Genomic DNA, 23,576 nt, shown 5'->3' with positions numbered 1-23,576 from the left:
TGATTACAAGTTACGTAAAGTTATAGAACTATTGAGGAAACAGTTACTGCTTATTAGTGGCATGTCTATCAATAAGATGTTTCCGTGAATTGACAAATCAACTATCTGTCGTCATAGGGACTAGATTGTGGAAGGATACTGTTAAATGTTTGCACCCTTAGAAATAGTTAAGTAATATATTATTGGCGGAGTAATTTCATAGACATACCTGGTATAAAAGGGAAACTAGATACTTTGTCGACATGACCTTGGACTGAGCAAACAATTACCGAAAATATCGTTTCTAATAGGTTAAAATTACTGACAGCTCGTGAATCAAGTGTTTTCTTAGCCAATAAAAAATATCGACATTAAGTTTACGTCAGCAATTTAGAAGCAAAGCACCGCCCGTTCCGCATGTAGAGGTACATACAATAATCTCGACAGCAGTACCAAGACAGTGACGTTTGTGAAAAACGCTTAACACACGTAACTGTGCTAAAAGAGGTTGTTGTATCCAACAGTGTGGTAATCTCAGTTGACTGCGACCAGTATATTCGAGTTAGTTCTTCACTAAGCGACGAGCGAGATGGCAATGAAAAGAGGTATGTATCTTAGCGAAGAGGTTTCGAACATTATAATGAGCCCCCATGTTTACTTAACCCTTGTTTTTAATCTGTTTACGTTTTATTTCTTTTATAAATGCTGTGGCTCTTCCGTATTTCTGTAAATGCCATATAAGGTCATAGTAATTAACATATCTGACGTTATTGTACACGTATAGGTTGATACGAAACACAAAACAAATAGTATATGGCTGTGAGATATTTTAACAAGGGGAGCTGGATAGACTCTGGACTGAGAAGATATAACATTTTACTCTCATCTTGCTGAATAGGGCATTTTATATTGGAGCCATTATCTGTCTCTCCCAATCTGTGTATTTATCTATGTAGTTATTTTTTTCTGTCTATCTATCTGTTTTCTATGCATCCCCTTTCTCTTCTTATCTGTTCATTTGATGGTTTTGAAATATGAAAATTAAAGTGGTTTGGTTTTTTTTTGTTTTGAATTTCGCGCTAAGCTACACGAGGGCTATTAGCCGTCCCTAATTTAGCAGTGTAAGACAAGAGCTAGTCATCACTACCCACCGCCAACTTTTGGGCTACTCTTTTACCAACGAATAATGTGGTTGACCGTCACATTATAACGCTTCCACGGCTGAAAGTGAGAGCATGTTTAGTGTGACGGGGATTTGAATCCGCGACCCTCAGATTACGAGTCGAGTGCCTTAACCACCTGGCCACGTCGGGCCAAATTAAAGTGAATAGGTCGATAATGTTCTGAATTTGATTAAACTTCTCTTGTTATTTTTTCCTTTAAAAGAGGATAGATGAATTATTTAGTTACTGTGTATCGGACGTCAAAGGTCAGGGAGCTTGGGATTTGTTAAAACTTACGAAGGAAAACAAAATTAGTCGTTATAAAATATAATGAAAATTATAATTTTCTTTTTCTAATAAACGAGACTTATGTAAATTACTTTACCCAAATAAATCCATCAGAGGGCGAAGTACTCACAGTTCAGTGCTTTTTGTTTTATTTCAAGTGGATTAAAACTTTTACTGCCTCACTCAGAACATTTCATTCAGTTTCTACGCATTTTTTAATTTAACGACTTTCTATCGATTCAGTTAATCGAACAAAAAAAATGAAACCTTATTTCCACTAACCGAATTACTCAAGCTACGTGGGTATCACGAGTATGAAGGAACTATGTGTACGTGCGTCATTTTTATCCTTACTTGTCAGTTTCATACAAGAGTAACTGTTATCTAACTGGTACTTTTATAATATTTTGGTGAGCTGGGCAACATCTAGGAACTCTTAGGCGATTCATGGCAATCAGGGTTTGTTTGTTTACTGAATTTTGTTCTAGCTGTCCCTAATTTAGCAATGGTAGACTAGATGGAAGGAAGGCAGTTAGTGAATACCAACCACTATCAACTCTTGGGCTATTTTTATTTACAAACGAATAGTGAGAACCATCACACCCAGGACTGAAAAGGTGAACATGTTCAGTCATAGGGATCGATCTCGTGATCCACAGACTGTGAGTTGAGTGCCCTAACCACGGAGGATTAAAGTTCAGTGTCAAAGAGGAAATTAATGATAAATTGAGCAAAGTAAATCAGCTTAGAATCGTTTCTGTGATGGTCAAGAAACTCGGGAAATTTTATACCGTTCGTAGTTAGGGAAGTTATGGACAGACACGAACTGATTTGAAATATAGATGATACAGGGTGTTCGGAAAGTCACTGTGCAGTTTTATCTGTTAATAAATATATAAGTGCACAGTGACTTTCCGAACACCCTGTACTTCAATGCGTGTGATTCATTACTACGTACCTTTAAAATGATCTGTTCAACTATTGAAGTGCTAACTCAACTTAGTGGTAATATCATATTTCGAAAAATCCAAGACATTTGAATATTTCTTGGTAAATATTAGAAACAGCTTGTTAGATGCGAGTTTCATATTTTAAAATCAAATTAAAAACTGTCTTTAACAGTAGAGGTTTTCTTTAATTTACATTTTGAGAAGTGACTAGTATGTGAGGATGGGTAGAGGTTGGAAAGTGACTTGGCGTGAAAGGATAGATAAGACCGAAAAATGACTGGTCAGTGAAAAATAGATAAGGATTGAGAAGAAACTTGTCTAGAAGGACGGTAGAGAATAGAATGTGCCTTGTCTTGAAAAACGAGTGGGGTTGAAAGTTATTGGTGGAGAAGTAATTGGTAAATCCAAGAATCCTTGAGCGAAAGCAAAGAAGAACACGTTATAATATGTTTACCCACACTATTTCTGCCATCTCCAGTACCAAAGAAGCTTTTCGGCGGTTACCAAAGCTCACCAAGCCCTCTGGTGTACAGAAACAGTAACTGTATAGGCGTTTGTGTAGAAGAACAGTTAGTGTTTGAGAAGGACGACAAGGAATTGTGAAGTTGTTTAGAATAAATACAATAATTTAATGTTTCTTCAACAAGGGTTCACATAACGCTTTCAAATCATCTGTAAATCCTTAAACTTACTTCGTTAATTGTACTGATATTATATTTGAAAACTTACAAGAAGGAAGTTTTACATAACTACAGTATGAAGCTTCCGATTCTCAGTGAAAAACTACATATATATTTTTAAATGTTAATCGAGTGTTTTGTGAGTTTGTGTTTCTTATAACAAAGCCACATACGGCTATCTGCACAGCCCACCGGGGAGAATCGAACCCCTTATTTTAACGTTGTAAATCTGGAGACATACCGCTGTACTAGCGGGGGCGAATGCTAATCGAATCTCAAACTTTTTAAACCTAACTTTGAAAATATTTCAGGATATGACGATCCTTTCGCGCGCACACAGAGCGATAACAAATTTCTGCACCCTAATATATCCCTAACCGCAATGATATTTATCATCTCAAATGCCGCTTACTCCATCATACCTATGATATCCTTACGAAAACCCTTTTGGATCGGGACCGACTGAAGCCTAAGAAACATTATTGTAAAGTACAGACTTTTTGTTGTGTTATACAGACTTTATGTTGTGTTTTACAGACTTTTTGTTGTGTTAACCTACATTTCTGCATTTTCATTTAGTTTACCACACGGTGTTATCCATTACTTTTTGTTAACTGTATAAGGGTCTGCCAATATATGAACAAACATATATATATTTAAAATTATGTAAAATTAAGCTATTTCAACTAAAAAGTGTACCCTGTGTGAAACACGTTCTGATTGGACGTTAGTGCTAGATATCGAACTTGTGATTTTGTCTTTCTTTGATAGGTTATAATTTAGGTGTCACAAACAGTGCCTTTGTCACGTGCATATTCTTAATTGGTCTACATACGAAAAATAAAAACATACTCACGAGATTGAAAACTTTGGCTTTGTACGTCTTTTCAGGGCTGTCTTTAAACGCGTGCCATTGCTTACGTCAGGGGTTCTTAACCAGGGGTGCCCGCACCCCTAGGGGGTGCGAAGATGATTCCCAAGGGGTGCGAGGATGCCCATGAATAATTAATGCAAATCTATATTTTTACATAAGAGTATGCTTTATATTTTTAGCTTTTTTTATATTTAAGTTTCCAGGGGGTGCGAGAAATGATTACTGATTTGAAAGGGGTGCAAACACTGAAAAAGGTTAAGAACCACTGGCTTACGTGGTGCACATCGCAGCTTGGCGGATTAAAACACCAAAAGTCACGTTGGACACAGCGTAGATAGCCCAATATGTAGTTTTACCTTTAACGATACACAAGCAGATTATTAATTTATCGACGTTAGTGTGAATAATTGTTGTTGCTGAAACTACAAAGAAATGAGTGAAACTATTGCAAGGCCAATGTTGACCGCGTATGAAAATAAAAATAAGTCTTAAAACAACTATAATGTCAAAGTTTATACGTAAGCAAGTACCTAAAAGTGGTCAAACCTACTGTAAGGTCAGTGTTGACTTTGTGTTGCAGTTTTAACCATTATTCACATCACATCGTGTAGTGTAAGATATGTAGTTGTGTCGTTCACTTCACATCGTGTAGTGTAAGGTATGTAGTTGTGTCGTTCACATCACATGGTATAGTGTAAGGTATGTAGTTGTGTCGTTCACAACACATCGTCTACTGCAAGATATGTAGTTGTGTCGTTCACTTCACATCGTGTAGTGTAAGGTATGTAGTTGTGTCGTTCACATCACATGGTATAGTGTAAGGTATGTAGTTGTGTCGTTCACATCACATGGTGTAGTGTAAGGTATCTAGTTGTGTCGTTCACTTCACATCGTGTAGTGAAAGATATGTAGTTGTGTTGTTCACTTCACATCGTGTAGTGTAAGTTATGTAGTTGTGTCGTTCACATCATATCGTGTTGTGTAAGATATGTAGCTGTGTCGTTCACTTCACATCGTGTAACGTAAGATATGTAGTTGTGTCGTTCACATCACCTCGTGTAGTGTAACATATGTAGTTGTGTCGTTCACAACACATCGTGTAGTGTAACATATGTATTTGTGTCGTTCACTTCACATCGTGTAGTTTAACATATGTAGCTGTGTCGTTCACATCACATCGTGTAGTGTAAGGTATGTTGTTGTGTCGTGATATGTGGATCATAAAATGCTTTCTTAGAGTCCCCGTCTGGGACAATGGTAAGTCTTCGGATTTACAATGCTAAAACTAGGAGTTAGATTCCTCTCGGTTGACACAGCAGATAGCGAGGTGTGGCTTTGCTCTAAGAAAAAAAACACACGTTTACTTACAGGCCTCCGTGACGTACAAATACTATTATTCTTTAACTAACTTACGTACACTGCTGGCCAAAATCTTAAAGCCAATGAACATGAAGAAAAAATATGCACTTTGCATTATTAGACTCAACCACTTATTTGAGTGAAGCTTCGAAAGATGAAAATAAGAAAAGGGAAAAAATAATAGGGAATTTAATAGGGAAAATGTGAACTCTATGAAATTAGCCTAAATACTAGCTGGTCAAAAGTTTAAGACCATACTGAAACGAAGCGTTAATCGGTAAACAGGTAACGAAATTTAGTCATTTGTGTTCAAGCATTAGCATTGTCAACATCTCCCACTGACATCTTCTGTTTTACATTGGGTAAAAACATGGCAAAGGCTAAAAGGCTGACAGAGTTTGAACGTGGCAGAAGTGTCGAGCTGCAAAACCAAGGTCTCTCTCAATGTGCCATTGCTGGTGAGATTGGGCGTAGTAAAACTGCTTTGCAAATTTCATAAAAGACCCTGGGGGATACGGAACGAGAATTTCAAGTGGTCGGCTCAAGAAAATTTCGCCGGCGTTGAGCAGGAAGATTCGACGGATTGTTCGGCAAGACACCAGGCGATCGTCGAACCAGATTAAGGCCCTTATGGACGCATCTGCGAGAGAAAGGTTTTAAAAGCGTAAAGGTCTTTAAAGGTCACGCCTCCTCCCACACCACGAAATAGCTCAGTTAAACTTTGCTGAGAAGCATCAAACATAGGAAGTAGAAAAGTAGACGAAGGTTTTGTTCTCTGAGGAGAAAAACATTTAACTTGGATGGTTCATATGGCTTCCAACGTTACTGGCACGATAAGGATATCCCACCGGAGACATTCTCTTCACATCACAGTGGTGGAGGTTCTACCATGATCTGGGGTGCTTTCTTCTTCCATGGAATAATGGAATTTCAGGTTATACAGGGGCGTCAAACAGCAGCTGGGAACATTGGCATGTTGGAGAGAGCATCCTTATTGATTGAAGGCCCTTGCTTGTGTGGAAATGACTGGATCCTTCAGCAGGACAACGCTGCAATCTACAATGCCCACAGATCAAAGGACTTTTTCATAGCGAATAACGTGAATGATTCTTTTGGACCATCCAGTGTGTTCGCCTGAACTGAACCCCATTGAAAATGTTTGGGGGTGGATGGCAAAGGAAGTTTATAGAAATGGACGTCAATTCCAAACAATGAATGATCTTTGTGAAGCCATCTTCACCGTTTGGAATAACTCAGTCCTATCCTGTTTAGGACTTCTTTTTGGTATGGTCTTAAACTTTTGACCAGCTCGTATTTCGGCAAATTTCATAGTGTTTACATTTTCGCTATTAAATGCTAAAAGTTTTTTTTTTTAATTTTTATTTTACCTTTTCTTATTTTCATCTTGTGAAGCGGTACTCAAATATGTGGTTGAGTCTAACAACACAAAATGCATATTTTTCTTTAAGTTCATTGGCCTTAAGATTTTGGCCAGCAGTGTAAATTTAGAACTGGAAATATTTACTGTTCTAGATTATTTAGATGAATCTAATTGATAAAGACGAAGCAACAAGCATTATGAAATACTACTGTAAGCATCACAGAAACTCTAATAGTACAAAATAAAAAGGAAGCATAGCGAAAGGTGACATTTTTATTAGATATTTTAACCGTGTAGTTTCGGTAACACAGTTTTCATCATTAGGGCCGGACAGCACCACAAATATTCTCTTATGTTTTAGGAAATGATTATACTGCTATCACAGATAATATCCCGTAGGCTTGTTTTTCTGTATTAAGTTATTTAGACCACGCTGTATTGGGGCTTGCTTTTTTTATTCACGTTATTGTTCATTAAACTTGGGCACAATTTCAGTCGTAAGTTCGTGTATGTGAACTTCAAAGCTTCAGTAGCAACAGATAGGAGGCCATATTTTAAATAGAGCATTGCACAGAGAGGTTATCAGCTTTCCTTGTCGTATCTCACAGTGATTCGTTAACCTCATATAAATCAAGATATAAAGTATTGATGCATTGAGATCTTCTGAATAGTAGCTTATCTTGTATTGGAAAATAATGGTGTTCAGTGCAGGTAAAGAGCAGCTGTATCATAAAGCAGCTCTGCATAAGGAATTACTTCCATCAATACTCACTAAAAGGATCGCTTATAAATATAAGATGAGTTTCACGTACAGGAAAATCCATTTATTTTTTATAGTACTTGGTTTAGGAATATTATGAAGTTGTCATGCGATAAATGGAAGAATACATATATATGTGTGCAAAACGTTTCTCTTCGTTTCATTTTTTTATTTGCAATTTGTAAAAAAATGTTATTGTCAAATAGTATTGACATAAATTGTCGCTACTTATGAGGTTGTCCAGAAATAGGTGTCGGAATTCTCACGATGACATTTAGAAGCTGGATATTGAGTAACTTATTGTTGGTTGGTTTACTCCAACGTTTGTCACTTGTTATCGTAATTGTCTGCTGTTTGAACTCTACTCAGAGTAAGTTTCATAACCTCTAAGGCAGCATAGACAAGAAGGACTTTCGTCTCATTTTTCTCTACGACTTCAAATTTGGACGAAAAGCTACCGAAAATACACAGAACATCAACCAGGCATTCGTCCACGGATCTGCTACTGAACGTACAGTTCAGCGTTGGTTCCAAATGTTTCGACATTAAGAGAAGCAGTTGAGACAGACCCTCGCACAACAGTACGTGAGCTTGCAGAAAAGCTAGGCACAAGCAAATCAAGCATTGTCAACCACCTGAGTGTGATTGAAAAGATTAAAAAGTTGGATAAGTGGGTTCCACATGAGCTGACTAAAGATCAACAAAATGAGCGTTATGAGACCTGTCAAGGATGACGCTCCAAAAATTGAACAAATTGGGAATCGAGGCCTCATCCATCTTATTTTCCAGACCTCTCTCATACAGATTTTCATTTTTTTTAACACTTTGACAACGTTTTGAACAATAAGCGCTTTCAAAACCAGAAACTCTGATTCTTATATCAGGGGCATAAACAGCATCGTTACATGTTGGAAAACTTATGTTCAAGCAAATGGTGCTTACTTTGATTAAAGCATGATTTATAACATTGGTTTATACTTTTACAAACTTTGCTGTTCAAAAACGACATTTATTTCTAGACAACCAAAAGTTTTCAGAAGAGATGTAACAGTTAACTTACGTAATTAAACAATGAAGTCGCTACTTTCTGCCCTCTGCTGCAATCGATTCCCGAATTTTAGCGTATAAGCCCTCGATCCTACTGCTGACCCACCAGGGGCAACGGTCAGTTCTGTTTTTGAGCCACACTGGACTAATAGCTCAGGCTCTTATCGTCTAAGTCCGTAGAATCACTATTGAGTCACCAGTGTTTGTTTGCTTGAATTTAAGCACAAAGCTACAGAATGTGCGCTGCCCATCTCGGCTATCGAAACCCGATTTTTAGCGTTGTGTCTGTAGATATTCAGCTGTGCCACTGAGTAAGAGGAGAGGGTAGTTAAGGAAGTGAAAAAACCTGCAAACTTTACACTTCCGTTCGAGAAGGAATTGAAAATTGAAGATTTTTTTGTCTTCAGTATAATTTTACTAATATCATCTTAAAACGCAGTACAGCTTAGATTTTAATATTTTTTAAAGAAATTGAATTGAAACATGAATTATTCAAACAATACCCACCGCCAACCTTTGGAATACTCTTTACCAACGACAAATGGAATTCACTGTAACATTATAATGCTTCCTTCCGGCTACCATGATGACGGGATTAGATTCTGCGACCTTCACCGCCAAATATTTTTATATAAGACTCTACGTGAAATTAATATTTAAATTTTGTGACAGTTTAAGACAATAAATAGAAGTATCAGTCCCCTCGTGAATCATCGCTAAGTCTGATGTCTTATGAGGGTAAAAATCGAGATTAGATACACGCAATGGGCATAGCACATATAGCTTCTAGTTTAGTTTTAGGATTAGCAACAAACGAACAGACGGAAGTATCAACTAAGTCTTTAAGAGTGATAACGATAATCAAGGTGTTAACGTGACGAGTGATAACGTTATTCAAGGTGGTAGCGTGAAGAGTGATAACATTAATCAAGGTGGTAACGTGAAGAGTGATAACGTTAATCAAGGTGGTAACGTGAAGAGTGATAACGTTAATCAAGGTGGTAGCGTGAAGAGTGATAACATTAATCAAGGTGGTAACGTGAAGAGTGATAACGATAATCAAGGTGTTAACGTGACGAGTGATAACGTTAATCAAGGTGGTAACGTGAAGAGTGATAACGTTAATCAAGGTGGTAGCGTGAAGAGTGATAACATTAATCAAGGTGGTAACGTGAAGAGTGATAACGTTAATCAAGGTGGTAACGTGAAGAGTGATAACATTAATCAAGGTGGTAACGTGAAGAGTGATAACGTTAATCAAGGTGGTAACGTGAAGAGTGATAATGTTAATCAAGGGTGTAACGTAACGAGTGATAACATTAATCAAAGTGTTAATGTGACGAGTGATAACGTTAATCAAGATGGTAATGTGAAGAGTGATAATGTTAATCAAGGGTGTAACGTGACGAGTGATAACGTTATTCAAGGTGGTAACGTGAAGAGAGATAACGTTAATCAAGGTGATAACGTGACGAGTGATAACGATAATCAAGGTGTTAACGTGACGAGTGATAACGTTATTCAAGGTGGTAACGTGACGAGTGATAACGTTATTCAAGGTGGTAGCGTGAAGAGTGATAACGTTAATCAAGGTGGTAACGTGACGAGTGATAATGTTAATCAAGATGTAACGTGACGAGTGATAACGTTGACCAAGATGGTAACGTGACGAGTGATAACATAAATGTTTGTATAATTACCCAATAAAGTAGTTTTAATGAAGGTTTAATGAAGGTTTTAACTGAACTACTGTTCAGTTAGTGGAAACGTGAAAACTTGTTGAACGTGAGTGAATGTAATTGAAACTTACAACTTGAATGAGAAGTCATTAACACATCTTAGGCTAAATGGGCTGATATCTTTAGGGCTAATCAGATATGATCGTCCTTAATTTGGAGCTATTGGCTAGAGGGAAGGTAACATATCTTCTGTAACACGGTCTTTGTTAGGCTCTTTAAACAAACAAACAAAAAAGATTTATTGTCATTTTCATAACAGCTGAACTCCCAGGGGGATCTTCAATGGCATACCGAAGATTGAATATTGGGCTTTCCTCTATCTCGGAATGTTAACCACTTCTGATCTATTGTCTTCCAAGACTGATCATCCAACCATCTGACATACAAGAAAATTGCAGACATGAATCATGTGCTTTCCTTCTAGGTATGTATAATTGAAAAAAAAAGCCACTTTGCATTTATTTACATACAGACTTTAATGTTGATATACTTTCTTTCATTTGTTACAGGGGCCTGGCATGGCCTAGCGCATAAGGCGTGCGACTCGTAATCCGAGGGTCGCGGGTTCGCGCCCGCGTCGCGCCAAACATGCTCGCCCTCCCAACCGTGAGGGCGTTATAATGTGACGGTCAATCCCACTATTCGTTGGTAAAAGAGTAGCCCAAGAGTTGGCGGTGGGTGGTGATGACTAGCTGCCTTCCCTCTAGTCTTACACTGCTAAATTAGGGACGGCTAGCACAGATAGCCCTCGAGTAGCTTTGTGCGAAATTCCAAAACAAACAAATCATTTGTTACATGCCGGCGACTCCTTAACGTGTTTCAGTGTCTTTTGATGAAATGCTGTCTTTGGCAAAGAAATCATGCTATCTTATAGACTTGAGGATTAAATGGTGAAACCTTTCGTCGCGGAAGGTTAAGCCTATCCACAGGTGTAACTGAATGAGAGAACCTATTTAACTGCCACTTTCATTTCTCGAAGTGGTTTCGACAGACAACAGTGGTGTGAGCTACCAGATACAATGTTCTTGTTTCGTCTGTCCCTACATACTCCCTCTACGATGGACACATGTAAGTTTGGAGGCTTATAACCTTAAAATTCTGGGTTCGATTCTTGAGAGGTGCATAGAACCGCGTATCCTCCTAATTTATATGAACTATATCTGAGGCAGCCAGATTTAATATTTAAAACACGAACTAGAAATTATGAAATAAATTATAAATACACAAAAGGAACTATGTTGTTAAGAAATTGATTAAAGTGGACAGATGTGTGTTTAACGATGATATGTTCATCAGGATCAAAATACGTTTTAGGGGATAAAAAAATTAAATTAAAAGAAACAACTAAAGTCACATTCTGTTAACAGCGATAACAAGTGAAAACTTAGTAGAATAGAGTTATTTAGATAATAATATACAGTTTAGTAGTACGTCTGGAACTGAAATTTATTTTTTTTTTGTTTTAGCCTGAGTCCTTATTCTTGAATCAAAAGAGCAATGTCTTCGACTTTGTGTGTTGTTTACGTACCCCTGAAGCCGTGATACTGATCTGTTAACAATCTGAAACTTGGACCTCAGCTTATATTCAGATTAACAACTTTTCTGAGTACGTTTTCCAAGGGATTCCCCCACCTCCAATTGGATCTTATGAAGATCTGTGTGGTGGCTAGCACGTCATGTCTAATTCTAGTAATGTTCCAGAAACCAAAGTATGCTTTGTGGTGTTGCCCAAATTACCTACCTTTATGTCAGATAAAGTTACAATAACAACGCCCCAACAATTAGAACATCATAATATTGACGAAAGTCTTACAGAGTGTGAAGTCAGTGGTTTGAAGAGGGATTATTTTGAAATACGACAGACTGAAATGGAATGTCCAATGCAAAGTTTGGACATAGATTTTTCAACTTTAAAGGATGTCAAAGAACTTTCGAAAATTTACCCGGATCCTCCAACCCTGGATCCAGGCTACGGTTCTTATTTCCATCCGACGCAGTTGACGTATTTAAAACATGACCCAGATGTAAAAAAAAATAAAACGGCAAGCAATGAACACGTGGTCTCCAACTCGACAAAGTGTTTCCCAAATGAGAGGAGAAAGAATGAACTTCGAAAGAAATGGCAAATGTGTTTACAAGAAACAGAAACATATTCAGATAATCTAGATAAAGGGTTCGTAGTTACTTCCAATGGAAGTGAAACAAAACTGTTAATTAAGTCTAAGAAGTGCGAGAACAAGACAGTCAAAAATAAATGGACATTAAAGGGTAAATGTCAGACTGTAAAACAAGAGTGTGAAAACTCGGACGTGAGAGGTCCAAGGGAAGGTTCGGCTATTGAAGGTGAACCATTGCTTTATGTTTCCTCATCGGAAGATAACAATCTGATCACAATTTCTAGTCCAAGAAAAGATGACTTTACAAAAGAATTGTTTGGCAATAATTCCAATGATCCCACTTTTGATTTTTTGGAATCAAGCATTCCAACGCTTGCGGGCGTTTTGAAGGCGTCATACAAATATAACGTTCCAAAAGAAGCTAGTCAGAATACCGATCTTGTAGCCATGTCAAAAGAGATATATGGTCACGATGGTTACTACCAGTTGCAGAATGTTGGAGCTCTTCCCAAAAAAGGGAAAAAAATATCCCCATTATCGGTTTATACAACCATCTTTGATAACGTCATTTCCTCGGTAACATGCAAACGTTTTAAGAGGAAATCTAGTAAAAGAAAGCTCGATAAAAGTTGCAGTTCACGATACACGACTAACGATACGAAGGAATGCCATCCAACATCTCAAATTTCTAACCAATCCGCGAACAGAAGCGACGAAGAAGTGGTAAAAGATGTGATGAGTGATATGATTCAGAGAGTACTTCCTGAAGAAGAGGACATCAACTTCATTAATCCATCTTCAAGAGAAATCAATCTTTTTACCGAATTCTGCAATAATTATGGGTTTGATGAAACAGATTTTTTAAATATTGAACAAGTTCTAAATCCTCAAATATTGTCACCAGATGGAGATGACGCAATTCCCGTTTCCGCCGAAAATTTATTGCGAAAGAAAAAACTTGTGAAAACAAGAAAATTTGGAAAATATAGGAGAAAAACATTAAAAAATATTGGTGTAAATGATTTCCTGATAAAGAAACCGTATTCAGGAAAAAGCATATCGTACACAACTGATAATACATCGAATATTGTAACTAGCGATGTCACTAGGAGCAGCTTAGATAGTGGTGAAGTTCATTGTTTAAACATCACTGAAAAATTATTCGAAGATTGTTCAGAAAGTTCAAAAACACTTCTAACACACGTGAACAACACTAACCTGAAACCAGAGGGTTGTGGGTTAGCGGGTAATCTAACAAATAGATATGTGACAAACCTAACTTCTTCAGAATATCAGGCACCAGAAGGCTGCAGCTTTTCTTTTGAAGAACAACCCTACCGAGATGTTACCTTTTCTCATACCGACACGTCTAAAGCAGTGAGTAAGAATTTTGAAAGATTAATTAAATGGAACCCGAACGAAGCTCATTTCCAAAAACGTTTTACTGGAGCTTTGTACAACTGCTATAAAGCTGCAAACTCAAGCTTACGAAATACAGAAACTTCATGGCAAAATGATAATTGTACGCCTTCGAATAAGTTGGAAATCTTTGCTTCTGGACGAACATCCTTCAATGTTGACAACTGCCAGTGTAAGATGAAACCTTACCAAGAAATTTTATCACGTGATAAAACAGGAATCAATACTGGTGATGCTGAGGTTGAAGCTGTTGACATATCTTTGAACAAAGTTGGTACAGCTGAAGTACATTTTGAAAATAGCATAGAAATAAACACCACTAAAAATACGACAATGGAAGGTGATTCTTCATATGAAGTTTCTACACCAGAAGGAATATTCAGAATAAAACCGTGCAACAACTGTCACTTGAGCCGGAAGTTTATGACGAAAGACAAGAAGCATCGTTAAAAAACAGTAAAAGTGAGAATATTACTAGCTGCCAGGATTCGGATATTCACGGTATCAAGTACAAAGATCTAAGAGAAAAAACACTTGACAGTCAGGTAACATTAAATAAGAGAGAAAGAAGAAATAATCTGAGTGACAGCGAGCTGCTTTTGAATGATCAAAAAGAAGACAAAATTCCACAAGGGCAACGTTCGCTTAATACTGAAAGAAATCCAGTATCTCCACGCAACGTTTGTCTGAGGTCAATCGATGATTATGAAATAATCTTGTCTGATAGCAACAGTGAGGATGGCAAACCTTATATGACACAGACTACAAGTAACTCTAGGTACGTCGTATTTGACTTTACAATGTCAATTTTTTTAAAAAGAGTATTATTTTTGAAACGTGTATAGCGATCACGCTGTCAAAGTAGCGAACCCTCTTTACATAGAAGAGTGGCAGTTAATGTAAAACAAAAGATTAAGATATACTAATACCGTGACAACTAATTAATTATTATTTTTACAGTTAACGTGAAACAAAGGATTAAGATATACTAATACCGTGACAACTAATTAATTATTATTTTTACAGTTAACGTGAAACAAAAGATTAAGATATACTAATACCGTGACAACTAATTAATTATTATTTTTACAGTTAATGTAAAACAAAAGATTAAGATATACTAATACCGTGACAACTAATTAATTATTATTTTTACAATTAACGTGAAACAAAGGATTAAGATATACTATTACCGTGACAACTAATTAATTATTATTTTTACAATTAACGTGAAACAAAGGATTAAGATATACTATTACTGTGACAACTAATTAATTATTTTTACAACGAACCTAAAACAAAGGATTTAGATATGTTATTATCGTAACAACCAATTATTTTTACAGTAATAGAAAATAACACTGTGTAATATATAATCTGTAAATATATCTATAAATTTCTTTTAAAAAACATATTTTTTTCTCTTTTTATACAATTATTTACAAAAGGTGTATCAGAGTCAAGTTAACGGACTTAAAACGCTAAAATTAGGAGTTTGATTTCCCGTGGCGGAGAGATCGCCGCTGACATTTCGTTATACATCATTGAATAATAATAAAAATAACAAATAATCTATATTTATTTTGATCTGGACGTTAATTGCATGCCAGTCTATGGATCTGCGGGTTTAACGTACCTGTCCCAGTTGTGTTGGAGGAGTGACAGTCTATTCAGTGGTGCTTTAGACTAACTACTATTCCGCTAATCATCAAATACAAAATGTATCAGCTTCGTGGTAGCTAAGCGGTACGTCTGGCGTCACAGTTAGCCCTTAAGTAACTTTGTACCAATGTCCGAAAACAATTAAAAACACTTTTAGATTAGTTAAAACAAAACAACAACATATTTTACTTCGATTGCTCAAATTTTGATTCATAAATAAATGATTAACAAAATATTTGATTGTTTGTTTGTAGTTAAACAGATACCTATACAATGGGCTGTCTGTGTTCTGCTCACCACGAGTATCGAAACTTGGTTTCTAGCGTTATAAAACCGTAGACATACCGTTGGGGGAATTAAACAAAATAAGTAGTAAAGTGTCTAGGCAATAAAATAAATAAATGACACTTTTAGCAAAAAAAACAACAACTTTTGAAAACCATGTCAGTAATTTATTTACATGTCAGTAAGTTATTTACATGTCAGTAATTTATTTACTTGGCAGTAATTTATTTACATGTCAGTAATTTATTTACTTGGCAGTAATTTATTTACTTGTCAGTAATTTATTTATTTACATGCAGTAATTTATTTACTTGGCAATGTTTCGAGAAACTTCTCCTGTTCTATATAGAAACAAGTCTGTTAGTTAATGCAATTTACCGACAGTCTTGTTTCTGGTTTGAAGCATATATATATGCCATTTTCTAATATCTATACCTGTATATATACTTTTCAAAACAAGAAACGCAAAAGGGATATTTTTTTATTTTAAAGAGAAATATATGTAATAACGTTACAAGCTCAGAGTATGTGATGTTACACGTGTTAAGGCACTGATTGTCAGACCAAAATGACAATAAAAGTTGTGTACTTTGAAAACGGAGGAAAACATCGGATTTTTCGCCAAAACTCATTCGTGTCCAATAAATTTGTTTGAGAGATCTGCATGTTCTGCAAGTGCAACATGTGCAAAATCCCTATAAAAGTGACGGGTTCTCGGTTTCTATAGCTCAGTGTTAAGCCACCGACACGCAATACAGTTACGCCAAGACTGATTGAAGCACAACGCAACAACACCATTGGTCGCTTGAAGCAGGCGAATCTCGATCAGATGTTGCCAGAGCTGTGAATGTCCACCCAAGCACCATCACAAGGCTATGAAATCGTCACCAACAACATGAATCAACTCGTGACCGTCCACGATCTGGCAGACCTCGTGTGACCACGCCCGCACAAGATCGCTACATCCGGTTTCGTCACCTTCGGGATAGAACCACCACTGCGACGTCTACTGCCTCAACCATACCAGGGCTGCGTAGGATTTCCGATCAGACCGTACGCAACCGTCTACGAGATGCAGGAATCCGACCTCGACGTCCAGTTAGAGGCGTCATCCTCACCCAGCAACATCGTCAAGCACGGCTGCAGTGGACTCGGGCACATCGGGTATGGCCTCATCAACGATGGAGACATGTTTGGTTCAGTGATGAATCACGTTTTATGCTTCGTAGGCAGGATGGAAGGACCCGTGTTTACCGTCGCCGAGGTGAACGTTTTGCAGCAAACTGTGTGCAGGATGTTGACAGATTTGGTGGTGGCAGCGTCATGATGTGGGCTGCCATCGCCTACAATGCCAGAACAGACCTTTTGCACATTCGAGGGAATCTTACGGCTCAACGATACGTCGACGCGATTCTTAGGCCTCATGTGCAACCCATCATGGTGAACATCAACGACGTTTTTCAACATGACAACGCCCGTCCTCACACAGCCCGACTCACCACTGTCTTCTTGAGACACCACAACATCAACGTTCTTCCCTGGCCCTCCAGATCACCAGATTTAAACCCCATCGAACATCTTTGGGACGAGTTGGACCGACGTATGCGACAACCTCAACCGCAGACTCTACCTCAGCTTGCAGCAGCTTTGCAGGCTGAGTGGACAGCCATTCCACAGGATGTGATTCGTCATCTCATCGCTTCCATGGGCAGGAGATGCCAAACAGTTATTGATGGTCACGGGGGCATACTCGTTATTGACGTTGAGTGACGTTAAACTTCACCTAGTGAGCGTGGACTTCGCCTTTGCAGCCTTTGGATGTTCAGCAGTGAATGTGCAAAGTTTCACACATGTCATACAGAACTACCCGGAATAAACTTGTTAACAATTTGTCTCATATTTTGCCTTTTGCGTTTCTTTTTTTTGAAGAGTATACATACTAAAGAAAAAGGAACAACTTAGTAAAGTTCCAGTCAACTAGTTATTAAGTTATTTGTGAATTATTCTCTAAAAAATTAGGTTATTAATCGTAAGGAAAGAATTTTGTATCTCGCCATGTTGAATGTAATCATTTGTTTTTCGTTCCACTTGTTTTCCTTATATATAAATATTTAATATACCTTACCTGTCCTGTTGCCATCATCAGGTTAATTTATTCATGGTATCGTACAATATAAAGTCACATTGGGCTATCTGACCTGTCCACTGCGGGAATCGAACCTTGGATTTGCATTTAACTGTTAGGTTGTAGACTTATCACTGTGACAATGGGGATTGCCACCGTACTTAGAATACATGGTACTACGGAAGACTGGACAGCAATTTTTAAACCTACATAGAACTTAGAGAGTGTGAGGAAGGATAAGGGGTAGGGCAAACTGGGTTTTCCAGCGTTGGTGAGCAGGCGTTTTAGGAGTGGAGCCCTAAAAAGAGAGCAGTTGGGAGACCTTTGTTTGCACTGAAAGACTTCCTATCTTCATTTGAAGGACATTGACACTTGGACAACACATTGTCTTCCGTACCAGCTATCCCCAGACTATTAATAGCAGACAGAAGAGGCGCTCCCTTCTTCTTCGCGGTACCGAGGAGCATGACAAAGAATGTCACTGTCAGCCAGAGGAAAATATAGAAACAGAGGACATCGAACGCATTCGGATTTATCCTCTGTCATTAGGTGTAACAACTGTAAGCAATTCTGGAAGTCCAGCACTATCCTCTTCAGTCACAGGAGAAGTTGCGTTTGTGCAACGTGAATAAGATGCAACGTCCACGATTTTCTCGTAAGCGAAGAAACTCTAATGACAAAGTGTTCTTGTTAAGAAAATATTATGGAGTTTCTTTGGTGTCTTTATAAATATTGATTCTCACTATAACTACTCGTTGGAAGGAAGGAGTTAACCGTGTATTAGCACGAAAATAAAATGAAAACTTACATTTGGGACCTCAATAGCACAGCGGTATGCTTGCGGACGTACACTGCTAGAAACCGAGTGTCGATACCCGAGGTTGGCAGAGCATAGATAGCCCATTGTGTAGCTGTGTGCTTAATTCTAAACAAACAAACTTGTATTTTAATGATATAGTTAAGGAGCTCGACTCCAAATCTGTTGGTCGCGAATTGTCATCCAACATGCTCTCTCTTTTCAGTCTTGAGGGCGTTATAATGTTGTGGTATATTCCACTATTCGTTGGTTAAAGAACAATTCAAGACTTGATGATGGATGGCGTTGACTTAGCTGCCTTCCCAATAATCTATTTCTAGAGGAATAGGGACGGCTTGTGAATAAGTATTCGAGTAGCCATGCGCGAAATTCCAATAAACAACTAAATAAATTAGACTTGTACACTTGGTCGCAATAGATGACCTTTATATATAATTATGGAATCACTTATAATTAGTCTGAGCATTGCTTTAATGGTATTTATTCATGAATATCGAAGAGTTGTTGTAAGGTTTCTTGACGTGTTATAACATCAGTAAAATATTCATAATAGAGCATTGTAGATATACAAAGGATTTCTTGAGAAACAAGACTACGTGTTGCCAGGAGATGGTCATCATCACGGTTATATGCTGTTAGATACCGTCTATAAGGTCCAGCAATATATATATATATATATATCAGGCTTTTCGTATTAAATAATAGATATTTTCGTTGAGATCGTTATTATGTTATTTCAATAATGGAGGTCATCACTGACATGAATGATGACCATGTTTGGCAAGTAGCCATCTCCTTGTAATAACTGATAGTTTAATTGAATGAACCCGAAACAGGTATTGGATTTTGTGTTTTTTGTATCTCACTCATGAGCTAGCGAGAGCAAACTTAGCACACCTTCTCACATAGCACAGGTGGGTATCATAATGGGTTTTTGTACTGGGTATGAGCTCCTTTAGAGTAGTTATTGAAGTACGTAATTGTAAGTAATGGAGATACATAGGATCCTCGTTATAAACCCCAGCATAGCACAGGTATTTTATGCTGTGGGTTGCCTGTGTCATGAGGATCGAACACCGAATTGCAGCGTTATATGACATGAAGCTCACCGCTGAGCCACTGAGGGAGTTCTAAAAGAAAAAGTAAAAACACACTACATTTCTAAATATTTCACATTATGACTGTTAGATCTGTCACATTTTATTGTGCATTGTAATTTAAAACAATAGACTAGGTGAATTTCGTACTCTTTCAACGTCTGTTTCGAGAATCGATGAAAATCATTTTCTGAGGTTGATATACAACGACACACTAGGTCTTCTTCGTTCTTCGTAGTAGAATCCTAAAATTTCACTGTTTAAGTACCATGGTTTCACCATGTAAATAACGCTGTGTAAGTACCATGGTTTCACCGTAATAACTCGGTGCAAGTACCATGGTTTCACCGTGTAAATAACACTGTATAAGTACCATGGTTTCACCGTGTAACTAACACTGTGTAAATATCATAGTTTCATGGTATAAATAATGCCACTTCATTGTTTGAATTCAACGACTTACTTCATTATGTGTGGTTTGTTTTGTTTTGAATTTCCCACAAAGCTACTCGAGGGTTATCTGGGCTAGCCGTCCCTAATTTAGCAGTGTAAGACTAGAGAGAAGACAGCTAGTCATCACCACCCACGCTAACTCTTGGGCTACTCTTTTACCAACGAATAGTGGAATTGACCGTAACTTTATAACGCCCCCATGGTTGAAAGGGCGAGCATTTTTGGTGTGACGGGGATTCGAACCCCACGAACCTCAGATTACGAGTCGAGTACCTTAACTACCTGTCCATGCCGGGCCACTTTATTATGTAAATAACTTTCCGTAAAGATCAAGACTAAGAAGCGAATAACCATAGGACCAATCAGCAAAGCTATAAGTTCATAGGTTGACCAATCAGCAATGATACAAGTTCACATGGTAACCAATCAGTAAAAAAAAACGTCGTATTAAAATATGAGCACTGCCCAGAGTGCATGACAGCACCCAACATAAAATAAAAACCCAGCGTCTTTCTTCTGCGCATAGTAACAATGAGAAAAATGAAACTTTACCAGTAAATTTTAAGAATTATCTCAAAATTGTGAAACATAACTGGCTAATGACAAGCGAAACTGAAATTAAGTCATAAGAAGTACTGACGTAGATTCACGTTCAAAGCAGCTAAAAACAAATTTAAATGAAGAGCTAAAACCCGCGTCAAACCAGTTATTATTGTACTTTTGGTTGTTTGAAATTTGAAATTAAGCACAAAGGTACACAAAGGGCTATCTGTGCTTTGCCTATCACTGGTATCGAAACCCGGTTTCTTGTATTTTATGTCCGCAGATTTATCGCTGTGTCACTGAGGAACTATTATTATACAAGGCAAAACATTCTAAAAAAATTCAAATTTGTTTGGATGAAGGAAAGTAAAATCGTTGCGAGAAATTTACACCCCTAATTGGCAGTGTAAGACTAAAGGGAAGACAACTAGTTATCACAGCCTTCCGCCAACTCTTGGGCAACTCATTTACCAATAAATAGTCGGATTGAACGAAACATTATAACGCCCCCACGGCTGAAGGGCGAGAATATTTGGTGTGATATGGATTCGAACCCGCGACCTTCAGATTGCGGCAACGAAAAGGATTTTAATGAATTAATGAAATTATAAACTGAATTTTAATACGACAATTGAAAATGATTTAAAAACTTTCAATTTGCTCAGATAAAGAAGCGAGAATTATTTCATTAATAATAAAAACAAACTTTCACTTAAAAACAACAGCCAGTAAGTAAACTATCAACAGTCATCATTTGAAACCTTGACATAAACAGTCATTTAATATATTGGACATATAGGGCTACCGTAGTTTGAAGAAACTGAAGATAAATTGAGAAGCGAAAGTATCTCGCGTGCACCGTCAGATGACATCACACGTGCGTGGCACGGAATTCACAGAGGCGGTCACAAAACCTTTTCAGATTGATGAAATTATGATACTGATATGTGACTGACAAGAGAGTATAACTGAGAACGACATATTTTTTACTGTTATTTTTATCCTTACGTTAAATCAAATGTATTAAAACAAATATTTATCTGCTTTTTTTCAAACCCTACGAACTGGACATGGCACGGAGAAGGTATGTTAATTAAAAACAGTGGACAAAATGTAACATGTTGTGGGTAATGGAACATCAACGTAACAAGGATTATTACCTAGGATTTAGTAAGAGTAAAAATAAAATAACAATTCCAGATAGGAAAGAAGAGGTCTACACTGAACCTGACCCTCCTAGTGTTAACATGGTTCGAATCCTGGTGAAGAAGATGGTAGAAGAGATTGATGATTGCAGTAGAGTGGGGTGGGCCGTGTTTTATTATAGCTGTGTCCATCGAAGGAGAATCGAACCCTTGATTTTAGCGTTGTAAATCCGAAAACTTTCTGTAGTCACATTAAATTAAAATTAAATAATTAGCGGGAAACCTTTGGCAAGACTAGACGAATTATTGACAAATTAACCATTGCTACAAGCATACACAGTTTTATAGAAGAAATGGGAATAATGTATTGTTGCCTTCTTGGTAATATTTATTTAAGAAACTCAGGAAGCAAAATTAATTAATTATCAGACTCCGTTATGTCAATATTAAAATAATTGTTATCTGGCGTAAGGTTTACACAATGATATGCCTGTTCTGTGTTCATCGCAAGGTCTGAATCTCGTTATAACCCTTGAGTTCATTCTTGAGTTAGTAGAAGTGCAGGGGCAATATAAAAGAAATTGTTGCTCGTAGAGGGTAAGGTGAACAAGGTGTTACGTGAAGGTAGTATCTTGAAAGAACCATATTTTAACCAAACACATTAAAAAGAATAACATATGAAGAAAACTGTAACATTTACACGTGTTCTGTTGAAATAGTTTCCTAATTAATATATTAATAAATCTTTACCTATTTCACTTTTACTTTCGGCAGACCTAGCGCGTTGGAGCCTACGCCAGAGGTTGAAGAAATAGGCAGTTTAAGGAAACATTCTAAAAATGTTTTAATAAAGAGTGGATGTGAAATAGCCAAGGTGACACACACAGAGGTCAATCATCCTGAGGAAATAGCTCACGTGAAGACAAAATGTCTCATAGACTTAAGGAAGAATGGGACTCCAAGTAAGTGTGACGTACTTTAGAGTATTAAAGAAACGATAAAAATATGACTCTTCAAAGAGCATTCCATCTATAGCAAAAGTCCTGAGAAACAGTTTTTTTAGATCCAAACCAATAAATTTAAAATAACCCAACTTATGAATCCGTTGATGGCTTATCCTTCAACCACATCAGTTCTGATGACGCACCATTGCCTCACTCAACGAATTATATATCACTCTCTCCTATCGAAACTGATAATGTTTCAGACGAATTCAATTTAAAACAGACAAATTAACTTGTTTGTTTGGGCGTTAGATACAAAAAACTGCTTTTAAATTGTATCCCTATAATTGATTTATTTCGTCTCGTTAAAAATAATTTTCTTTCCTTTCCTCCAAAAACAAAAGTTATCTGTTGAAAGAATGAATTTACGCCTTGTAAACAGAACACTTATATTCAACAGGAGGGTTTAAAAGTTAAGTTGTTATCACATTAAACAGAGCAGAGTGGAATTCGTGTTTTACTTTTCACAACCTTCGAGAACTGTACTCGAGTAAGATTGTATGACTGTTTTGTTTGAAAATAGAGTTACTAGCAACCCTTTTTGTAACTAGGTCTTGGTCCCACGTTTCTCCGAGAGAGATTAATTTGTTTTAGTGGACATTTCGATAGTTAAAATACCTATTCTAAGAAGAAAACTCATACTCTGCCATAGAGAACAAATATGAGTTTTTTGCCATAAACCTGTTGCA

At 37.2% G+C, this 23,576-nt stretch overlaps 1 protein-coding gene across 3 annotated transcripts in view; it reads left to right on the top strand.

The window, feature by feature from the left end:
- The first annotated feature begins 426 nt into the window (after positions 1-426).
- LOC143244191 (uncharacterized) overlaps positions 427-23,576 on the top strand; it is a 38,589-nt gene continuing 15,439 nt past the window's right edge. For all 3 annotated transcript variants that reach the window (XM_076488424.1, XM_076488423.1, XM_076488425.1), the window contains exons 1-3: positions 427-584; positions 11,687-14,534; positions 22,658-22,845. In XM_076488424.1, the coding sequence (XP_076344539.1) occupies positions 14,509-14,534; positions 22,658-22,845 (214 nt within the window). In that variant the 5' untranslated portion in view covers positions 427-584; positions 11,687-14,508. The remainder of the gene's footprint in view (positions 585-11,686; positions 14,535-22,657; positions 22,846-23,576) is intronic.

Source organism: Tachypleus tridentatus, chromosome 2 (assembly GCF_004210375.1).
Source record: "Tachypleus tridentatus isolate NWPU-2018 chromosome 2, ASM421037v1, whole genome shotgun sequence".
NCBI lineage: Eukaryota > Metazoa > Arthropoda > Merostomata > Xiphosura > Limulidae > Tachypleus > Tachypleus tridentatus.
This window is presented reverse-complemented; position numbering and strand designations above follow the sequence as displayed.